General features: G+C 37.0%; 1 protein-coding gene across 1 annotated transcript in view; it reads left to right on the forward strand.

The window, feature by feature from the left end:
* LOC115432062 (alpha-2-macroglobulin-like) overlaps window positions 1-8,104 on the forward strand; it is a 62,336-nt gene extending 54,232 nt beyond the window's left edge. Inside the window, 6 exon segments of the mRNA XM_030152840.1 lie at window positions 794-1,006; window positions 3,384-3,508; window positions 5,083-5,173; window positions 7,070-7,138; window positions 7,224-7,329; window positions 7,938-8,104. Of these exon segments, the coding sequence (XP_030008700.1) occupies window positions 794-1,006; window positions 3,384-3,508; window positions 5,083-5,173; window positions 7,070-7,138; window positions 7,224-7,329; window positions 7,938-7,978 (645 nt within the window). The 3' untranslated portion in view covers window positions 7,979-8,104.
* Window positions 8,105-14,984: the final 6,880 nt, after the last annotated feature.

Raw genomic sequence — 14,984 nt, forward strand, 5'->3', positions numbered from 1 at the left:
TGAACCCTCTAGGTGCTGCAAAGCTATCTTTATATTAATTTTGGCAAAAATCGAGTGGATTTCTCCAGCCTGCTTTAATTCCTGCTTAATTTGTTAGGTCTATAACTAATTATAACATTTAATATAAACATATAAGGTCAAGACATCTGACGAACATTTCTCCGAATACACCATAATTGTTTGTCAGCAGCAGTGGTTGTAATCCATACTGAAAATATGTCCAAACTTTGACCTAAAATGTTCAGTTGTTGGTTGAACAGGACAGAGCAGCACAGCCAACAACCTGCAGGGGGTGGGGCGTGAAGTGGCTCATGTGCATTTAAAGGGCCAGCGCTCAAAACGACCTTTCTGGTGTCATTACTCAGAAATAGGGTGAAGATGGGTCTGTGGAGTTTAATTAATGAAGAATTCAGAGCCAAGCATAGCATTTACAGTTTATGAAGACCACAGGGAAATGTTTTGAAATGCATAATTCCATTTTAGAAAAGCAAATATCACTCCTTTAAAATGAAATATATTCCTATCTCCTTCATTATTATTAACACAGAAACATGGAAAGTAAAGACAGTAAAGACAGTAAAGAAATAAGAAAAAAATGAATGGTAGCCTTTCATCTGTTTCCATATTTTATGCATCTGCCACACTGTAGGTTACCTGTATTAAGAGTCTGGTCTTGACCAGCTCTAAATGTAATGTGTCATGAGATAACTTTTGTCATGATTTGATGCTGTATAAATAAAATTTGATTTGATTTATATATGCTTTCAATCACGTCATACATGTTGTGTTGTAGGACACAGTGGTGGCTCTTCAGGCCCTGGCTCTTTACTCCACTTTGGTGTTCAGTCCTGAGGGTTCAAGCACAGTGACCATCCAGGCCCCCAGTACTGAGCTGACGTTTGATGTGAACCAGAACAATAAACTGCTTTACCAGGAGAGGCTACTACAGGACGTGGAAGGAAAATACAGTGTGGAGGTGAAGGGAACTGCATGTGCTGTAATACAGGTCAGTGAAAAACAGTGTTTCTTTGTGTGTTTTTTTACTTTATCTATTGAGCTAAAATATTTAAAACCTGTTGATCAATTAAACTTATCAGTCCTTGTAAATAACTGGTACAGAATGCAGTTTGTCATCTTTTCATGGTCATTAAATATGACTGACCCATTTATTATGTTCAGAGGCTCTGTAGTGTAACATGGAAACACTGTCATCTTCTACAACATTGATTCACCAGTAAAACCCATGTAGTTTGACAAATGACCCTGGTTGGAGACACTTCTTTTATGTTCAGTTAATGATATGTTTTGCTGAAAAAGTCACTTTTCTTCAGTTTTCTCTACAAAAATATAGTAACCTTTGAATTTACTCTGAGTTTTTATAAACATCTATGTGATCAGTGAATTAAATACAGGAAAACACATTAATACTGAAAAATGCAAAATACATGGGATAATATTATAATAAATGGTGATAAATCACTTTAAACGTGAAATGTTGAGAAAAAAATTACTTGGAAATTGACACAAAAATATCTCTGCGTCTTTTCGGGTTAAGTCAACCATGACAAACAGCAGGTTGATGATTACTGGGAGGGCACAAGTGCTGATTCATTTCTAATTTCACTATAAAAAAAAGAAAAGAAAGATTAAAGAATTTCTATCAGAGCCCAGTAGTGGTATGGTAATATTGCTAAAATAATTAAATAAACTTATGTCTAGGTGCAGCCAGAGGATGGAGGGTTCAGGATGATCTGTGGTTTTTGTTGGTGATGTGATTCTGGTGGTTTCCATGAGCTTGACTTCAAGCTCAGGGGTGGTGTGCAGCTGGGATGAGAATCAGTACCTCCAAGTTTAAGGCCACAGTTCTAAATCTGAAGGTGGGGTTCCTGATCTAAATGGACGAGTTTAAATATATCAGGGTCTAATGTGGTGAAAAGGGAGCCGAGCTGAAAGCCAGAGTTTTCTCTTTACTACTCCATGGGTCCTGTTCATCTTTTTACAATACAATGTTCACCCATAACCAATTCACTACAAATCAAATTCCCAACAAAATCAAACATTTTTAAGTTCAGTATTTTATCACAACCTCAGTCATGATAAACTGGGACTATCTGGTTCATATAACTCATTCATCCACACATCCCCAGATGTTTGGATTTGTTTCAAGAAAAAACTGCACATAATATATATTTAATGCTATAAGTTAAAATTACTTTATTATTACTTAGTAGCTCTTTATAATCAAACAATTACTATTACTATTACTGTATTTTGTCAGAGATGTAAAGTGCTACCAAATGATTATGAAGCTATAGTCATAGAGCGGTTGTGCCTCATGGGATCTTACTGTGGGGAAAAAAGTATTACAGTCAAGAGGCATGTCATTTTTAAAATCTTGTATGAATTATGTTATTGTTTTCACATATCATTAGCCTCATAGCACAATTGCTTAAGTCAGATTTTTGGTCAATTTATAATATCTGTATAAAATGAGGCAACAGTGTTAGGAGAGTAAAGTTGCACAGATATCACAGTTTGGCCAAAAATATGGCTTAGGCAATTATGCTTTGAGGCTAACAATATGTTTGTCAATTTAAAAGATAATTTTACAAGTCAAAAAATTCACAATGTTTTGTTTAAACTGTTGAAGACTGTGCAAATTCGTAGAAAGGCTACACACATGACATTACGAGGGCTGTTCAATAAGTTCGTGGCCTCACCCAGAACAGAACAACACAGAATGATAATTCATATTTTATTTTTCAACATAATCTCCATTTACAGCAATGCACTTGGTCCATCGATGTTCAAGCATCACTATCCCATCACGAAAGAATGTAACATCCTGTATTATAACAACCAGTATTTCTGGGTGAGACCATGAACTTATTGAACAGCCCTCGTATCATCTCTCTCTCTCTCTCTCTTCTCTCTCTTTCTCGCCACAATCTCAAGTGAACATGATCAGACTTGTAGTGATTTTCACTTCTTTTCATATTTTTCACCTTCCTCTTATAAACAAGGTGAAATGTACCAAGGTATGGGCCTTTTTGTTTTTGATGACCTGTTTCATGTGCGACAAGAGATGCAAAACTAGACGTTACTTTAGTATATTTTCCAAACTGAAACATTCTTGACTTGTAACGTGATATTCTAATGATATTCTAAAATTATGCCATCAACATCATATGTCCAGTTAATGGCACAATTCAGGTGGGATCATAAAATCATTTGTCTCTCACTGTTGTCCGCCATTCATATTTTTTCTAAAGTTTGGTCTCTCAGGGCTCAGCAGAAGGGGCAGGATCTCACCCCTGTATTGACTTTGATGTCTTTAAAAGGTGAATGGATATCAAAACCATCCACATCTAATTATTCCACAGCTTTCTACTCACTACAACATCCCAACCCCGAGGGGTGACAAGATTCTCAGTGTTGAATTGCAAACAGCAGCCAACTGTGACGGCAACTCTCTGAGGCCTAAAATGACTCTGAAGATGAAGTCTCTGTAAGTCATCCTCAACGACCACACCCATGCAGTCATCTAGTTGTTCCATGACTAAATCTAATTACTGCTGACACGTCTGAGCACTTATGTCAAAATACCATATGGACAGTGCTTTGATATTATTTATTTTGAGAACAATAAAACCCTAGCAAAACATCATATACACAAACAGTACCTAGCATTACCGTTACACATTGAAAGCAGTGAGCTGCCATTGAAGGCACTAGGGCAGTGTTTTTCAACTTTAGGGTCAGGACCCCATATGGGGTCACCTAGAATTCAAATGGGATCCCCTGAAATTTCTAGTAATCGATAAAAAAAACAAACAAACAACTTACTAATAAAAAAAATGTATGATGAGTTGAGAGAGACAATCACAATACATAAAAGACATGACAAACTGTGAGGCTGAAACTGAAGCACTATGGTACTGTTTATCTTTCAAATGTTCATTGTGGTGGGTTTAAGATGCTGCAGCTCTTTCATAATTCATAGTTTGAGTTACTGTTTGTTCAATATTAATTGTCAGCCTTGTAAATCCAAGCTGGACTGACTGTACATATCCTGACCAAGGAAAATAAAATTCTCACTTTGTGCAATAATCTCAATCTGGCTTTTCTGCCTCCATCCATAATAATATGCATTATGTAGCCTAAATGTTGTCTAAAATTAACCTTTATTTGCAACATAGTATGACAAACTATTACATGATCAAAAACAAATTAATTTTAACAAAACAAAAAAAAGTCTCCATTTTGAATGTGTGGGGGCGCCAGAAATTTGTGATGTTAAAATGGGGTCACGAACCAAAAAAGGTTGGGAACCACTGCGCTAGGGGATCAACTTCAGATCTTCATCAGCAGGGTTAAGGTTAGCAGGTAAATCCAACATTGATATAAATCAGTTACTGGGACAATGTTCAGAGTGCAGAATTCCACAGGACCACAGCAGTCAAGACACAGAACTGACACAAAACTGAGAAGTCACATAGCACACTGCCATACCTAACATGTAGCTCCACCCATCTTCTCCAGCCTCCAGAGCAAAGAACACCATAAAACAACATATAGAGTATTTAGAACAATAATTCCTGTTCTATACTATACTATCACTAATTTGTTGTTTCTTCCATCAATTCCCACAGTACTGTGGTAGCAAAATGCACTAAAGAATACACTAAAGTATACGCCATATATCACCACAATACTGTGGCAACAATAGGCTAATGAGTTCATGTAGCAGTATCCCAGATTGGCTCTAGTACAAATGCTAACACTGATTAGTTTGTGGCAATAGACAAACTAATATTTTGTGCTACAGTACTAAGGCAGTAGCCATTGCCAAAAAAAAAAAAAGAAACTTGTAGAATGTTTATAGAAGCTGAAAGAATGCATGACATCAAATATGAAACTATTGTTTATTAAAAGTCCTGTATTAGCAGTTAATTACTTTATTTTGTTTTCATGTCTTCCTAAACATTTTATTTATTTATTTCAGTCAATAGTTTATTTAAATGTGAGGAACTGGATGAAACATCCCTGTGTAACATCTTATCCTTCTGTGTCCACTAATAGATATAGTGGAAAGCAGCCAACTACAAACATGGTCATCCTGGACATTAAAGTCCTCTCTGGATTTTCCATTGATGCAGAGTCTTTGAAGATGGTGAGTTATAACAATAAATCTAACCTAAAGGAAATGATTGAATGGTTTGTCATTTATTAATAGCCTTTGGACCGAGAGCAACTTTTCCAGTCACTGTTAGAGATAATGCTTTACCTTTTAAGTGTTTATGCAACACATTGTATTACTAGTTTCTACACTACCCTTTTTTAATTAATTTCCCGACAAAGTTACAGTTGTCCATAAACGTATCTCTTGCCACATGACATCTATTCAGCCTATCATGCTTGTTGTGATAATAAACACAGTTCAAGAGTGCAGCTTTAACTGAAAACACTTGAACTAACCAAACATATGAGGTGTTTTATATAGTGCACCATAAGTTTTCCATATTTTTTATATTTATCCAGTGGAAATGTCTTGATTATGACCTGTGATTTTTTTTTTTTTACTTTAAATATTATTTAAGTGTCTTGGACAATACTTTAACAATCCCTTTTGCAACATTGTGCAGGATAACATATTTAGTATTTTTTGGGGCTAACCTGGAAGCAGTGTTCTTTCATTGGCGTGATGAAAGTTTGTTATACATTTTGAACAGCAAGGTACCCTTTATTAAGGAAAACCACATTTATGGTTGTCCAAGAGTACATGTAGTAGTCAGAAATAAAATATTTGACTTAAACATCACTAACCTTCCGGTGTAAAATTTTATTCCATGCCCTTACCGCTTCTAAAAAAAATCATAAAATCATTTCTTCTATGGGTAGAATAGTTTGCAACCTGCAACTCAACCTGACAAGGCTGTAAATAAATGAGTTTGCATGCTTGGCATATTGATCCTGACAATCCCTGAAGTGTCACTTGTACATGTAGAAGTGTCAAAATCATCAGTGTTTTGCTTATTTTATGTAACAGATCAAAAGGCAAACACATTTGTAAATTTAAAGACTCATTTGTGGACACACAAAACAGACTGCCAGCAGCTGTCAGAGGAGATAGATAGATAGATAGATAGATAGATAGATAGATAGATAGATAGATAGATAGATAGATAGATAGATAGATAGATAGATAGATAGATAGATAGATAGATAGATAGATGGATAGATGGATGGATGGATGGATGGATGGATGGACGGACGGACGGACGGACGGACGGACAGAGAGGTAGATACTTTATTCATCCCATTGGGAAATTTACAGGTTCCACTTTTCAAAACACTTTAACTTTCCATAACGAGTCAGTGCAAAGGAGACTGTTGTGCTTAGACTCAGTGCAATGAATGAGTCTGTGCAAAGGATAAAGAGCAATGTGAACAGTGTGTGAGTCCTACAGTCCAGGGGCATGAGGAGTGTTCATATTAACTACTACTGCTACTTAACCCCCCCCCTCCCCCCAAGTAGAGTTAAAGAGCCAGATGGCAGAATCTGATAAAAAAAAAAGTGTGTTGGATTAGAATCACAGTCAGCCTTTGTGTTGGGTTTCTGTAAATTGGCTTCAGAGTCTGGTTTCAACTGGCTATATATGTAAAGTGTCATGAGATAACTTTTGTTATGATTTGGCACTATATAAATAATTTCTAATTTGATTTGATAAATTTGATTTGATGTGTTAGCTCCTCAGCACCAGAAACAGCTATTTAAATTAAATTAAATAAATAAATAAATAAACTATGTAAATTGATGAAACAATCGTGTACACAGAAGATCTTACAAAATGGAACAAATGTAGAGAAATGGGCCCACATTGAAATCCAGATTTTAGTAGAACTTATGTGTGACAGAGCAAATGCAATTTGAATTTGGCTCAAAACAAAACTTACAAATCTTTGTCCTTGAGGGAATCTAGGGGAGCTTCATAATGATGATGATGATGATGATGATGATGATGATGATGATGATGATGATGATGATGATGATGTCATCTACCCATAGCTTAGAGGTACTCCATTGGTGGATCGTGTTGAACAGAAGCAAGATCATGTTCTTGTGTACCTAGAAGAGGTGGGATCAAGTCACAATAAACACTTCATTATGCACTGTAATTATTTTATTGTTATTATTATTCATAATGTGTTTTTTGAAACAGTTACCAAAGGACTTAGACATCCACCACGAGGTAGTTCTGGTACAGGAGTTCCCTGTTAGTAACCTGAAACCAGCTGTAGTCAGGATCTACGACTACTACCAACCCAGTAAGTCAAATATTCAGTCTCACTCAATGAACAGAAATATATGTGGACTAAGAATTAGGTTTGAAGAATCCTGATATAAAAGTTTGTATCTCACTGCTTGCACTGATAAACAAATAAAGTAGATTAAAATAAACAGAAATAAAATATAGGACTATGTTAATATACATTATGAATGAAATATGATTTCATGTTATTTTTGAAATATTTTCTATTCTAAATTAAATAATATATCACCAGAGCCTGAAAAATCTTCATCTGGAAGCAGGTTTCATTATTCTACAATGGTTTAAGACTATTGAATGACAGTAAAATTTAACACCATAATTACTGTCAATGCAAACATGCATAAACACATGCATGTAAGACCAGAACTCTTCCACTACAGTGAAAGAGTCAGTAAAAATAAAATTCATGTATTTTTATAGATTTGGGTCTTGAGGGGACACAAAACTGATCATTTGAGTCTCAAACTACAGCAGTTTAAGGACCATCAATGATTACTGACCTTACATGGTGTGCATGCTTGTGAGTTTATGTAACTGAATACTGCCGTCTGTCTTTTCTCAGCCACAGGTGCTCTATTTAATGTCTTCTTATTTTGCTCTCAGGTGAAGAGGACAAGACAGAATATACCTATCCCTGTGTTTAAAGTAAGATTAAGCAAAACATACAAACAGGATTGCTCCTACACTTCTTATTTCTTTAGCCTTGATTCTTCTCAAACACTACAGACATGATAATAAACATATTATAATAGCTTGCTCATGGATGGTTATGGATGTTACACCTATCGGAGCGCTAGTTTGTTTTTACAGAGAGTATGAGTATGTCATTTGTCCTTAGAGTGAATAACTGACTGTTTTTCTTCTCTTGCAGTTTAAAAAGTGTTGTGCAGTCATCCTTTGGGTCATCACTGATTTGAAATAATATAATTTAATAATGGATTCATTAGCTTATGCTCTGTGTGACTCAATACGTGCTGCAATAAATGTACACAAACATTTGTTGTGAAGTTCAGGCACAATGTATTAGAGCTGTGAAATTGAAGTGTCCAAAGTGAAACTCAACACACTGCACAATAAACTGCCCCATGTGACTCACCAAAAAACTGGTCTTGCCTCATCTTTCACCAATTTAGTTATTTAGAGATATAAGTAACTTGCTTTTATGAACGCTGGCATTTACAGCTGCAGTAAGGAAAACTAATGAATGGAGGAAAAAAACAAGAGAAAAATGACTGCATTTTTAAAAATTAATCTTGTTAGGGTTTGGGTTACGGCTGTTTAATCATGGATTGGTAATCATATTGATCATGTCACAAGCCTTCAAGATTGGCTAAACAAGTGGCAAAGAAAATAAAAGAAAAAAAGGACAGTGCACTATGAACTGACAACAAAATAAATAAAAGATCTTTTTTCCATTCATTTCTTCTTTTTTTCTCCCATCATGCACTGAGGTTTTAAAAACAATTAAGTCTTTTGTATTATGCCCCCTGAACAAACTGTAGTTGAAATGTACTGGCAATATGAAGATTTACTGAAATATAGTGTTAAAAAAAGAGACAATTTAAGACTATTTTATGTTAAATCTTTATTTTATAGTACTAATGAAAAATAGGCTAAACAGAGTGAAGCAGAAAGGAAAAGTGTCATGGTCCACTCTGGCTTGGCCGCTGACCCCTCACTCAGCAGTCAGACACACCTGTTACACCTGCACAGCTGCAGCACCTTATGCTGGTGATCCATTAGCAAGCGTCGCAAACTTCACACCGCAGTACCCAGCCACACCACTGCCTTCCTCCAGGACGCTTGTTGTAGGAGTTTCTGTTTGTAGATGGGCAAGACTGAAGCAGCAGAAGGTGTTCTGATATTGGACACTCACCTCGCATTGGACAGATTCATTTGCATAAAGTTTGGCATTGCTCAACTTTTTGACGCGAAGGAACCATCAATTTGGTCACACTGCATACCCAGAATGTTTTACGGAACAAGGTAATAATCATTAACGAAAATGAACGAAATGAAAACTAAAATTTGAAAAAACATTATCGTTAACTGAAATAAATAAAAACTATTAAAAGAAAAAAATGATAACTAACTGAAACTGCATTGTGTGCTTACAAAACTAATTAAAACATAAAAATTATGGATGCATGGGTCGGGGTTTTTTTTTTTTTCTTTTACTCACTGTGGTGTGCGTGAATGACAGAGACAGAGCGGAGCTGAATGACAGTGTTAGACAGGTGTAGAACTAAGCATCCAGGTAAAGGTTGCAGAATTTATCACCATAAAAAGGCCTTCCAGGCCCTTAACTGTTTAGAAGAAGAGAAAAGAGGAGGATGAAAAGTAATCCAATTACAGAGGTATGTAACCATTTGCAATGTTGAAAAAAAGTGAGATGGTACTAGCTGCAGCTAGCTGAATTGAAGTGAAGCAAAGTTGGCTAATAATGGTACTGTAGATGATTAAGATGTGAGAAATCTGCTAAGGTGTCTGGTTTACTGCTGCTGAACTGGTTTATATATGTTTATATATGGGTTATATATGTTTCTGTCTGATTTATATGTTTCTATCTGGTTTACTGCTGGGTGGCTGTTTTTTTCTATATGTTTCTATATGGTTTATATTATATGTTTCTATCTGGTTTATATATGATTCTATGTGGTTTACTGCTGGTTGGCTGGTTTATATATGTTTCTATCTGATTTATATATGATTCTATGCGGTTTACTACTGGTTGGCTGGTTTATGTATGTTTACATATGTTTCTATCTGGTTTATATATGATTCTGTGTGGTTTACTGCTGGTTGGCTGGTTTATATATGTTTTTATTCGGTTTACTGCGGGTTCGGCTGGTTTATATATGTTTTATCTGGTTTATATATATTTCTATGCGGTTTACAGCTCGTTGGCTGGTTTATATATGTTTCTATCTGGTTTACTGCTGGCTTCTCTTGGTTTGCACATTTTAGCATTGTTTTCATGTAAGTGACATTGTGTATGGATCACACCCCGACCTACATCACCACCCCCAACCTGCTATAGGGAATTTATACATCGTACTGTACAAATGTTTGTGTCTGCTCAGTCAATAAGCCGCCCTAACCCAACCCTCAAATAGTGTCCAGGGTAACCCGTTGGTCCGCGCCTCACTAATTTCTTTGAATAGGATGGTGAGGATGATAAAATATATGAAATAACTAAAACTAATACTAAAACTAAACTAAACTAAAACTAAGCATTAAAAAAATGATTGCTACTAAAAACTAGCAAACCTGTTCTAAAAACTAATTAAAACTAACTGAATTAGAGAAAAAAAGTCAAAACTAAATAAAACTAAACTATAATTAAAAATCCAAAACTACTATAACCTTGTTACAGAAGCGTCAGATGCATCACATAGAAATGAAATGGGGTACTGCAGTGCGGAGTTTGTGATGCTTGCTAGTGGATTACTACCATTAACACCAGGAGATGCAGCTGTGCAGCACCAGATCATTACACCTCATACCTCACAGACTGTCTCACCACCTGGCAGACTCTGGCATCATCTCCCCACAGGTTTTCTGTTTGTTCCTCATGTTTGTTTTTATGTTAATATACACCGTGCATGAGTCCATTCATTTAGTCCCACATTACAGAATGATCTGGCTGACACATGGACTCCAGTGCTAAAGGGACCTGTAGAAGCCATGTTGTAATAACAACCAATAACGTAATAACGGCTGATAACATAATATTTTTGCCATTTTTAAAATGTAATAAGCTAGCAACGTAATACCTGGCCAACAACATAATAAAAGTCCTGAACCCATAACATAACTTTTGGCCAATAACTTGATAACTTTTTACGTTATTGGCTGGTTATTACGTTATTGGCCTGGTAAAAAAAAAAAAAAAAAAAAAAATATTGCAAACTGTGCCAGTAACATAATAATACATTAATATCCCTGTAATTAAGTTTCATTTATTAGATATAACTGTGATAAAATCTCCCCTCTCTCTCTCTCCATGTATTTCTCTATTTAACTTGATGGTTAAAATGATCTATTGTCCTGTCTGCTGCTCCTTAGCCTTTCAAGCTATCTCTGAACAACGTGGAAGCACACATGTTTGCAAACATAGACAATGGTATGATATGAAATATGTAAGATGTAACTCACTCTTGAAGATAGTAAATTTTTTTTCACTGTTAAGGATTTTTTTATTTCCCATAATTGACTACTACATGGCAATGGTGTCAAACTGACTTTCTTCAGTTGTCCAGACTTCCTGGCTTCCTTTCTCGCACACATGTTGACAGGTAATCAGTGATCAATTTTCTTTGGTGAACAGTTCATTTTGTTAAAATTCTTGTATATACCATATACAATCTTATATATTTCGTGCAAGAGGGTAGAACATTATTGAGAGTATTCAAATTTAACTGACTATACCTAGTTAACTGTTGGCTAGTTATTAGCATTAACTATTGCAGTTTGATAATATCAGGAGGCGTAAACATTTTTAAAGAAAAGTTGTGTGTGTGTGTGTGTGTGTGTGTGTGTGTGTGTGTGTGTGTGTGTTTGTGTGTGTGTACGCGCATCTGTATCTGTGTTTGTTTTAGCTCATGACTTCTGCTAAATTGTGCGTAGCGGAATGGATAAAGTGAATTGATCAAATATGGGACCAACCCTTAAAAAGGTTTAAACCCCCTGATATTATCTAACTGTAATAGTTAATAAATAAAAAAAGTAAATAATTAAAGAGAGAGAGGGAGATTTTATCACCGTTATATCTAATAAATGTCTCAGTTATTACATTTGCAAATATATATATATTTTTTTTTTTACCAGGCCAATAAGGCAATAACCAGCCAATAATGTATTAAGTTATCAAGTTACTGGCCAAAAGTTATTACGTTATCAGTTCAGGACTTTTGCTACGTTATTAGCCAGATATTACATTATTGGCTTATTACATTTTAAAAATGGCAAATTTATTGCGTTATTATCAGTTGTTACGCTATCGGTTGTTATTACATTATTGGCTTTCTACAGGGACCCGTTTCTTTTTCCTTGTTCACCGAGTTTTTTTTTTTTTTGTTCTCTCCCACAAGTTTTTGTCTTTTGTCCATTACTCTGGGGTTTTCCGTGCCGGCCTCCTGGTGTTCTTCAGTGCCAGCAGCTTGGACAACACCAAGTCATGGCTGTCGTTCTTCGCTTCCCCTGTGTGATTCTGAGTTTACCCTTACTCCCGTTCTGGGCGTCCCATTCCCAGCATTCTGTTCCCAGTGTTTTTTTTCCCTTGTTGTTTTTCCCAAGGTTTTCCAAAGTGTCTCTTCCCTGTGTGTTTCCTGAAGTTTTCCATGTCTTTCCCCCATAGAGTCTCTTTTCCCTTGTGTGTCCATTATCTTGAGTGAGTCTCTATTCCAGTTTACTGTTTCTCTTTCCCATTTTTCCCGCCCTTCTGTCCCCTTGTACCTCTGTTCGTATGTTCATTTGGTCCCTTAGCTCTTCATTTACTCTGCCCTGCCCTTCAGTCCTGCTCTTATGTCTCTCTGTCCTTTCCGTCTTCCTGTCCTTCTGTCTTTTTTGTGTCATGTGGTGTTTTAGTCCATTTATTTTGTCCCATCCTTCAGACCCTCGGCCTTTATGTCTTTTGGTCTTTTTGTCCTCTGGTCTTTGTTTTTCTGTTCCTTTTATTCTTTCAGTCCTTTTTGTCTTTTTGTCATTTTCTCTTTCCACCCTTTGTCTTCCTGTCTTTCTGTCCCACTGTCCTCCAGTCATTTCAGTTCTTTCAGTCCTTCATTCCCTTCATCCTTTTCATCTTTTTCTCCTTTTGTCCTTTTATCCCTCAGTCCAGTAACCTTTTGTTTTTCAGTCCTGTAGCCCTTAGTCTTTCAATCTTTTAGTCTTTCAGTTCTTCTGTCCTTCAGTTCCCTCTGTCTGTTGTGTTTCTGTCATCTGTTCTGTCTTCTATCTTTTGTCCTTCTGTCCATTCATCTTTCCAGTCTGTTCATCTTTAAAATCTGTTTGTCCTTCCACTTTGTTCGTCCTCCCAGCCCTTCAGTCTTTCCAGTCCTTCGGCCCTTTTGCCCTTACATACTTCTTCAGTCCAGCGGTTCTTCATTCTTCCTGTTCCAGTCACGTTCTGTAGTCCAAGCCAGGTCATGTTCCATAGTCCGGTCTCAGTCTCACCCCATACCCCTGTCTCTGTCTTGCCCAGTCATAGTCTGCAGTCCAAGTCTTAGTCTCAGTCAGTCTGCAGTCCCAGTCTCGATCAGGCCACAGAGTCACCATCCTGGGGTCCAACCCAGACCATAAAAGGGACCTGGTGTCTGGAGGTTTCCACGTCCAGAGGTTTCCACACCTGGAGGTTTTCACATCCAGTGGTCCACATCCACCAGGTTCCCAAGGCTGGCAAGTTCCCAAGGTCGGCGTATTCCCAAGGTCGGCATGTTCCACTGAGGGTCTCTCTCCAGTGCTGGCATCTCCAAGGCAGGCATCTCCTGTGCTCCAGCCCCAGCATTCTATGTGCCCCGTTTCCTGTGCTCCAGCCCCAGTGTTCCAGGTGCCCCGTTTCCAGATGCCCCGGACCTCATAAGGGCATTGGATCCCATGGGGGCACTGGACCTGGTTAGTGTCATCTCCCCTCAGGTTTTCTGTTTGTTCCTCATGTTTGTTTTTATGTTAATAAACATTGTGCACATGGGTCCATTCATTCACTTGTGATCCAGCTAAAGGGATGGTGTTTTTGGCGTGACATTTTCTTGATGTGTTTTATTTAATTCACCTTTTGCATGTTTTGGTTTGCTTTTGTTTTTTCATTGTGTCTGTATTTGAGTTTGTTACGCCTACCTAGTTAGCTGCCATGGAAACGCCCCGAACACATGACTGTCTTGACCAACCTGCTGAGCTCTGTAATTAACACACCTGTGTCCAGTGGGGCACGAGAACAATAAAAAGTGACTCAGTGTGGGAAGACGCCGGAGAGAGACAGAAAGAGCAAGGCACGCGACCGAGGACGTCGGCACGCACAGGACCAGCCAGACACCAGAGAGAAACCACCACACCACGGTGAGACCACACGCAGCGGCCAGCAGTCGAACCCTGTTTATGGGTCATTCCAGAATTGGAGGACATTTGACGTCCCACCCATCAAATTTTAAATAATCCATGTAAAAAAATACTAAAACATTGAGTTTCTGTGTAAATTTACTCGTCCTGAGACCAAATCTAAAAAAACTAGGAGAAAAGAATGTTTGTAAATAGTTTTAAAAATACCAAATAAGTCTGGAGTACCCCCTAAAATGCCATTTTTCACTTGTCCCAACCCCCTGATGACCAAATTGAATCTCAAATAAAATAGTTAAAATGAAATTTAAATCTAATTTTTTTGGTATGATTTGTTTCATTGCTGTCTCTTGTAATTGCGGTAACTTTTTTTCTAATAAACATAATATTTTAAATAATAATTATTATGCATGGAACCTGTGTCCCACAACATGCACACAACCCTGTTACCTATAACCTTTTAGCATGGTAGAAGAAGAAGAAAGCAGTGAATCACATGATATGCTGGAATTGACATCATCAAACAGTTTTCCAAAAGAATGGGTAGAGCAAAGGTATGTCCTCTCTTCTGTTTTTCATATTTTCATAAGATTGTGAGCC

This window comes from Sphaeramia orbicularis, chromosome 13 (genome assembly GCF_902148855.1).
Source record: "Sphaeramia orbicularis chromosome 13, fSphaOr1.1, whole genome shotgun sequence".
Classification (NCBI taxonomy): domain Eukaryota; kingdom Metazoa; phylum Chordata; class Actinopteri; order Kurtiformes; family Apogonidae; genus Sphaeramia; species Sphaeramia orbicularis.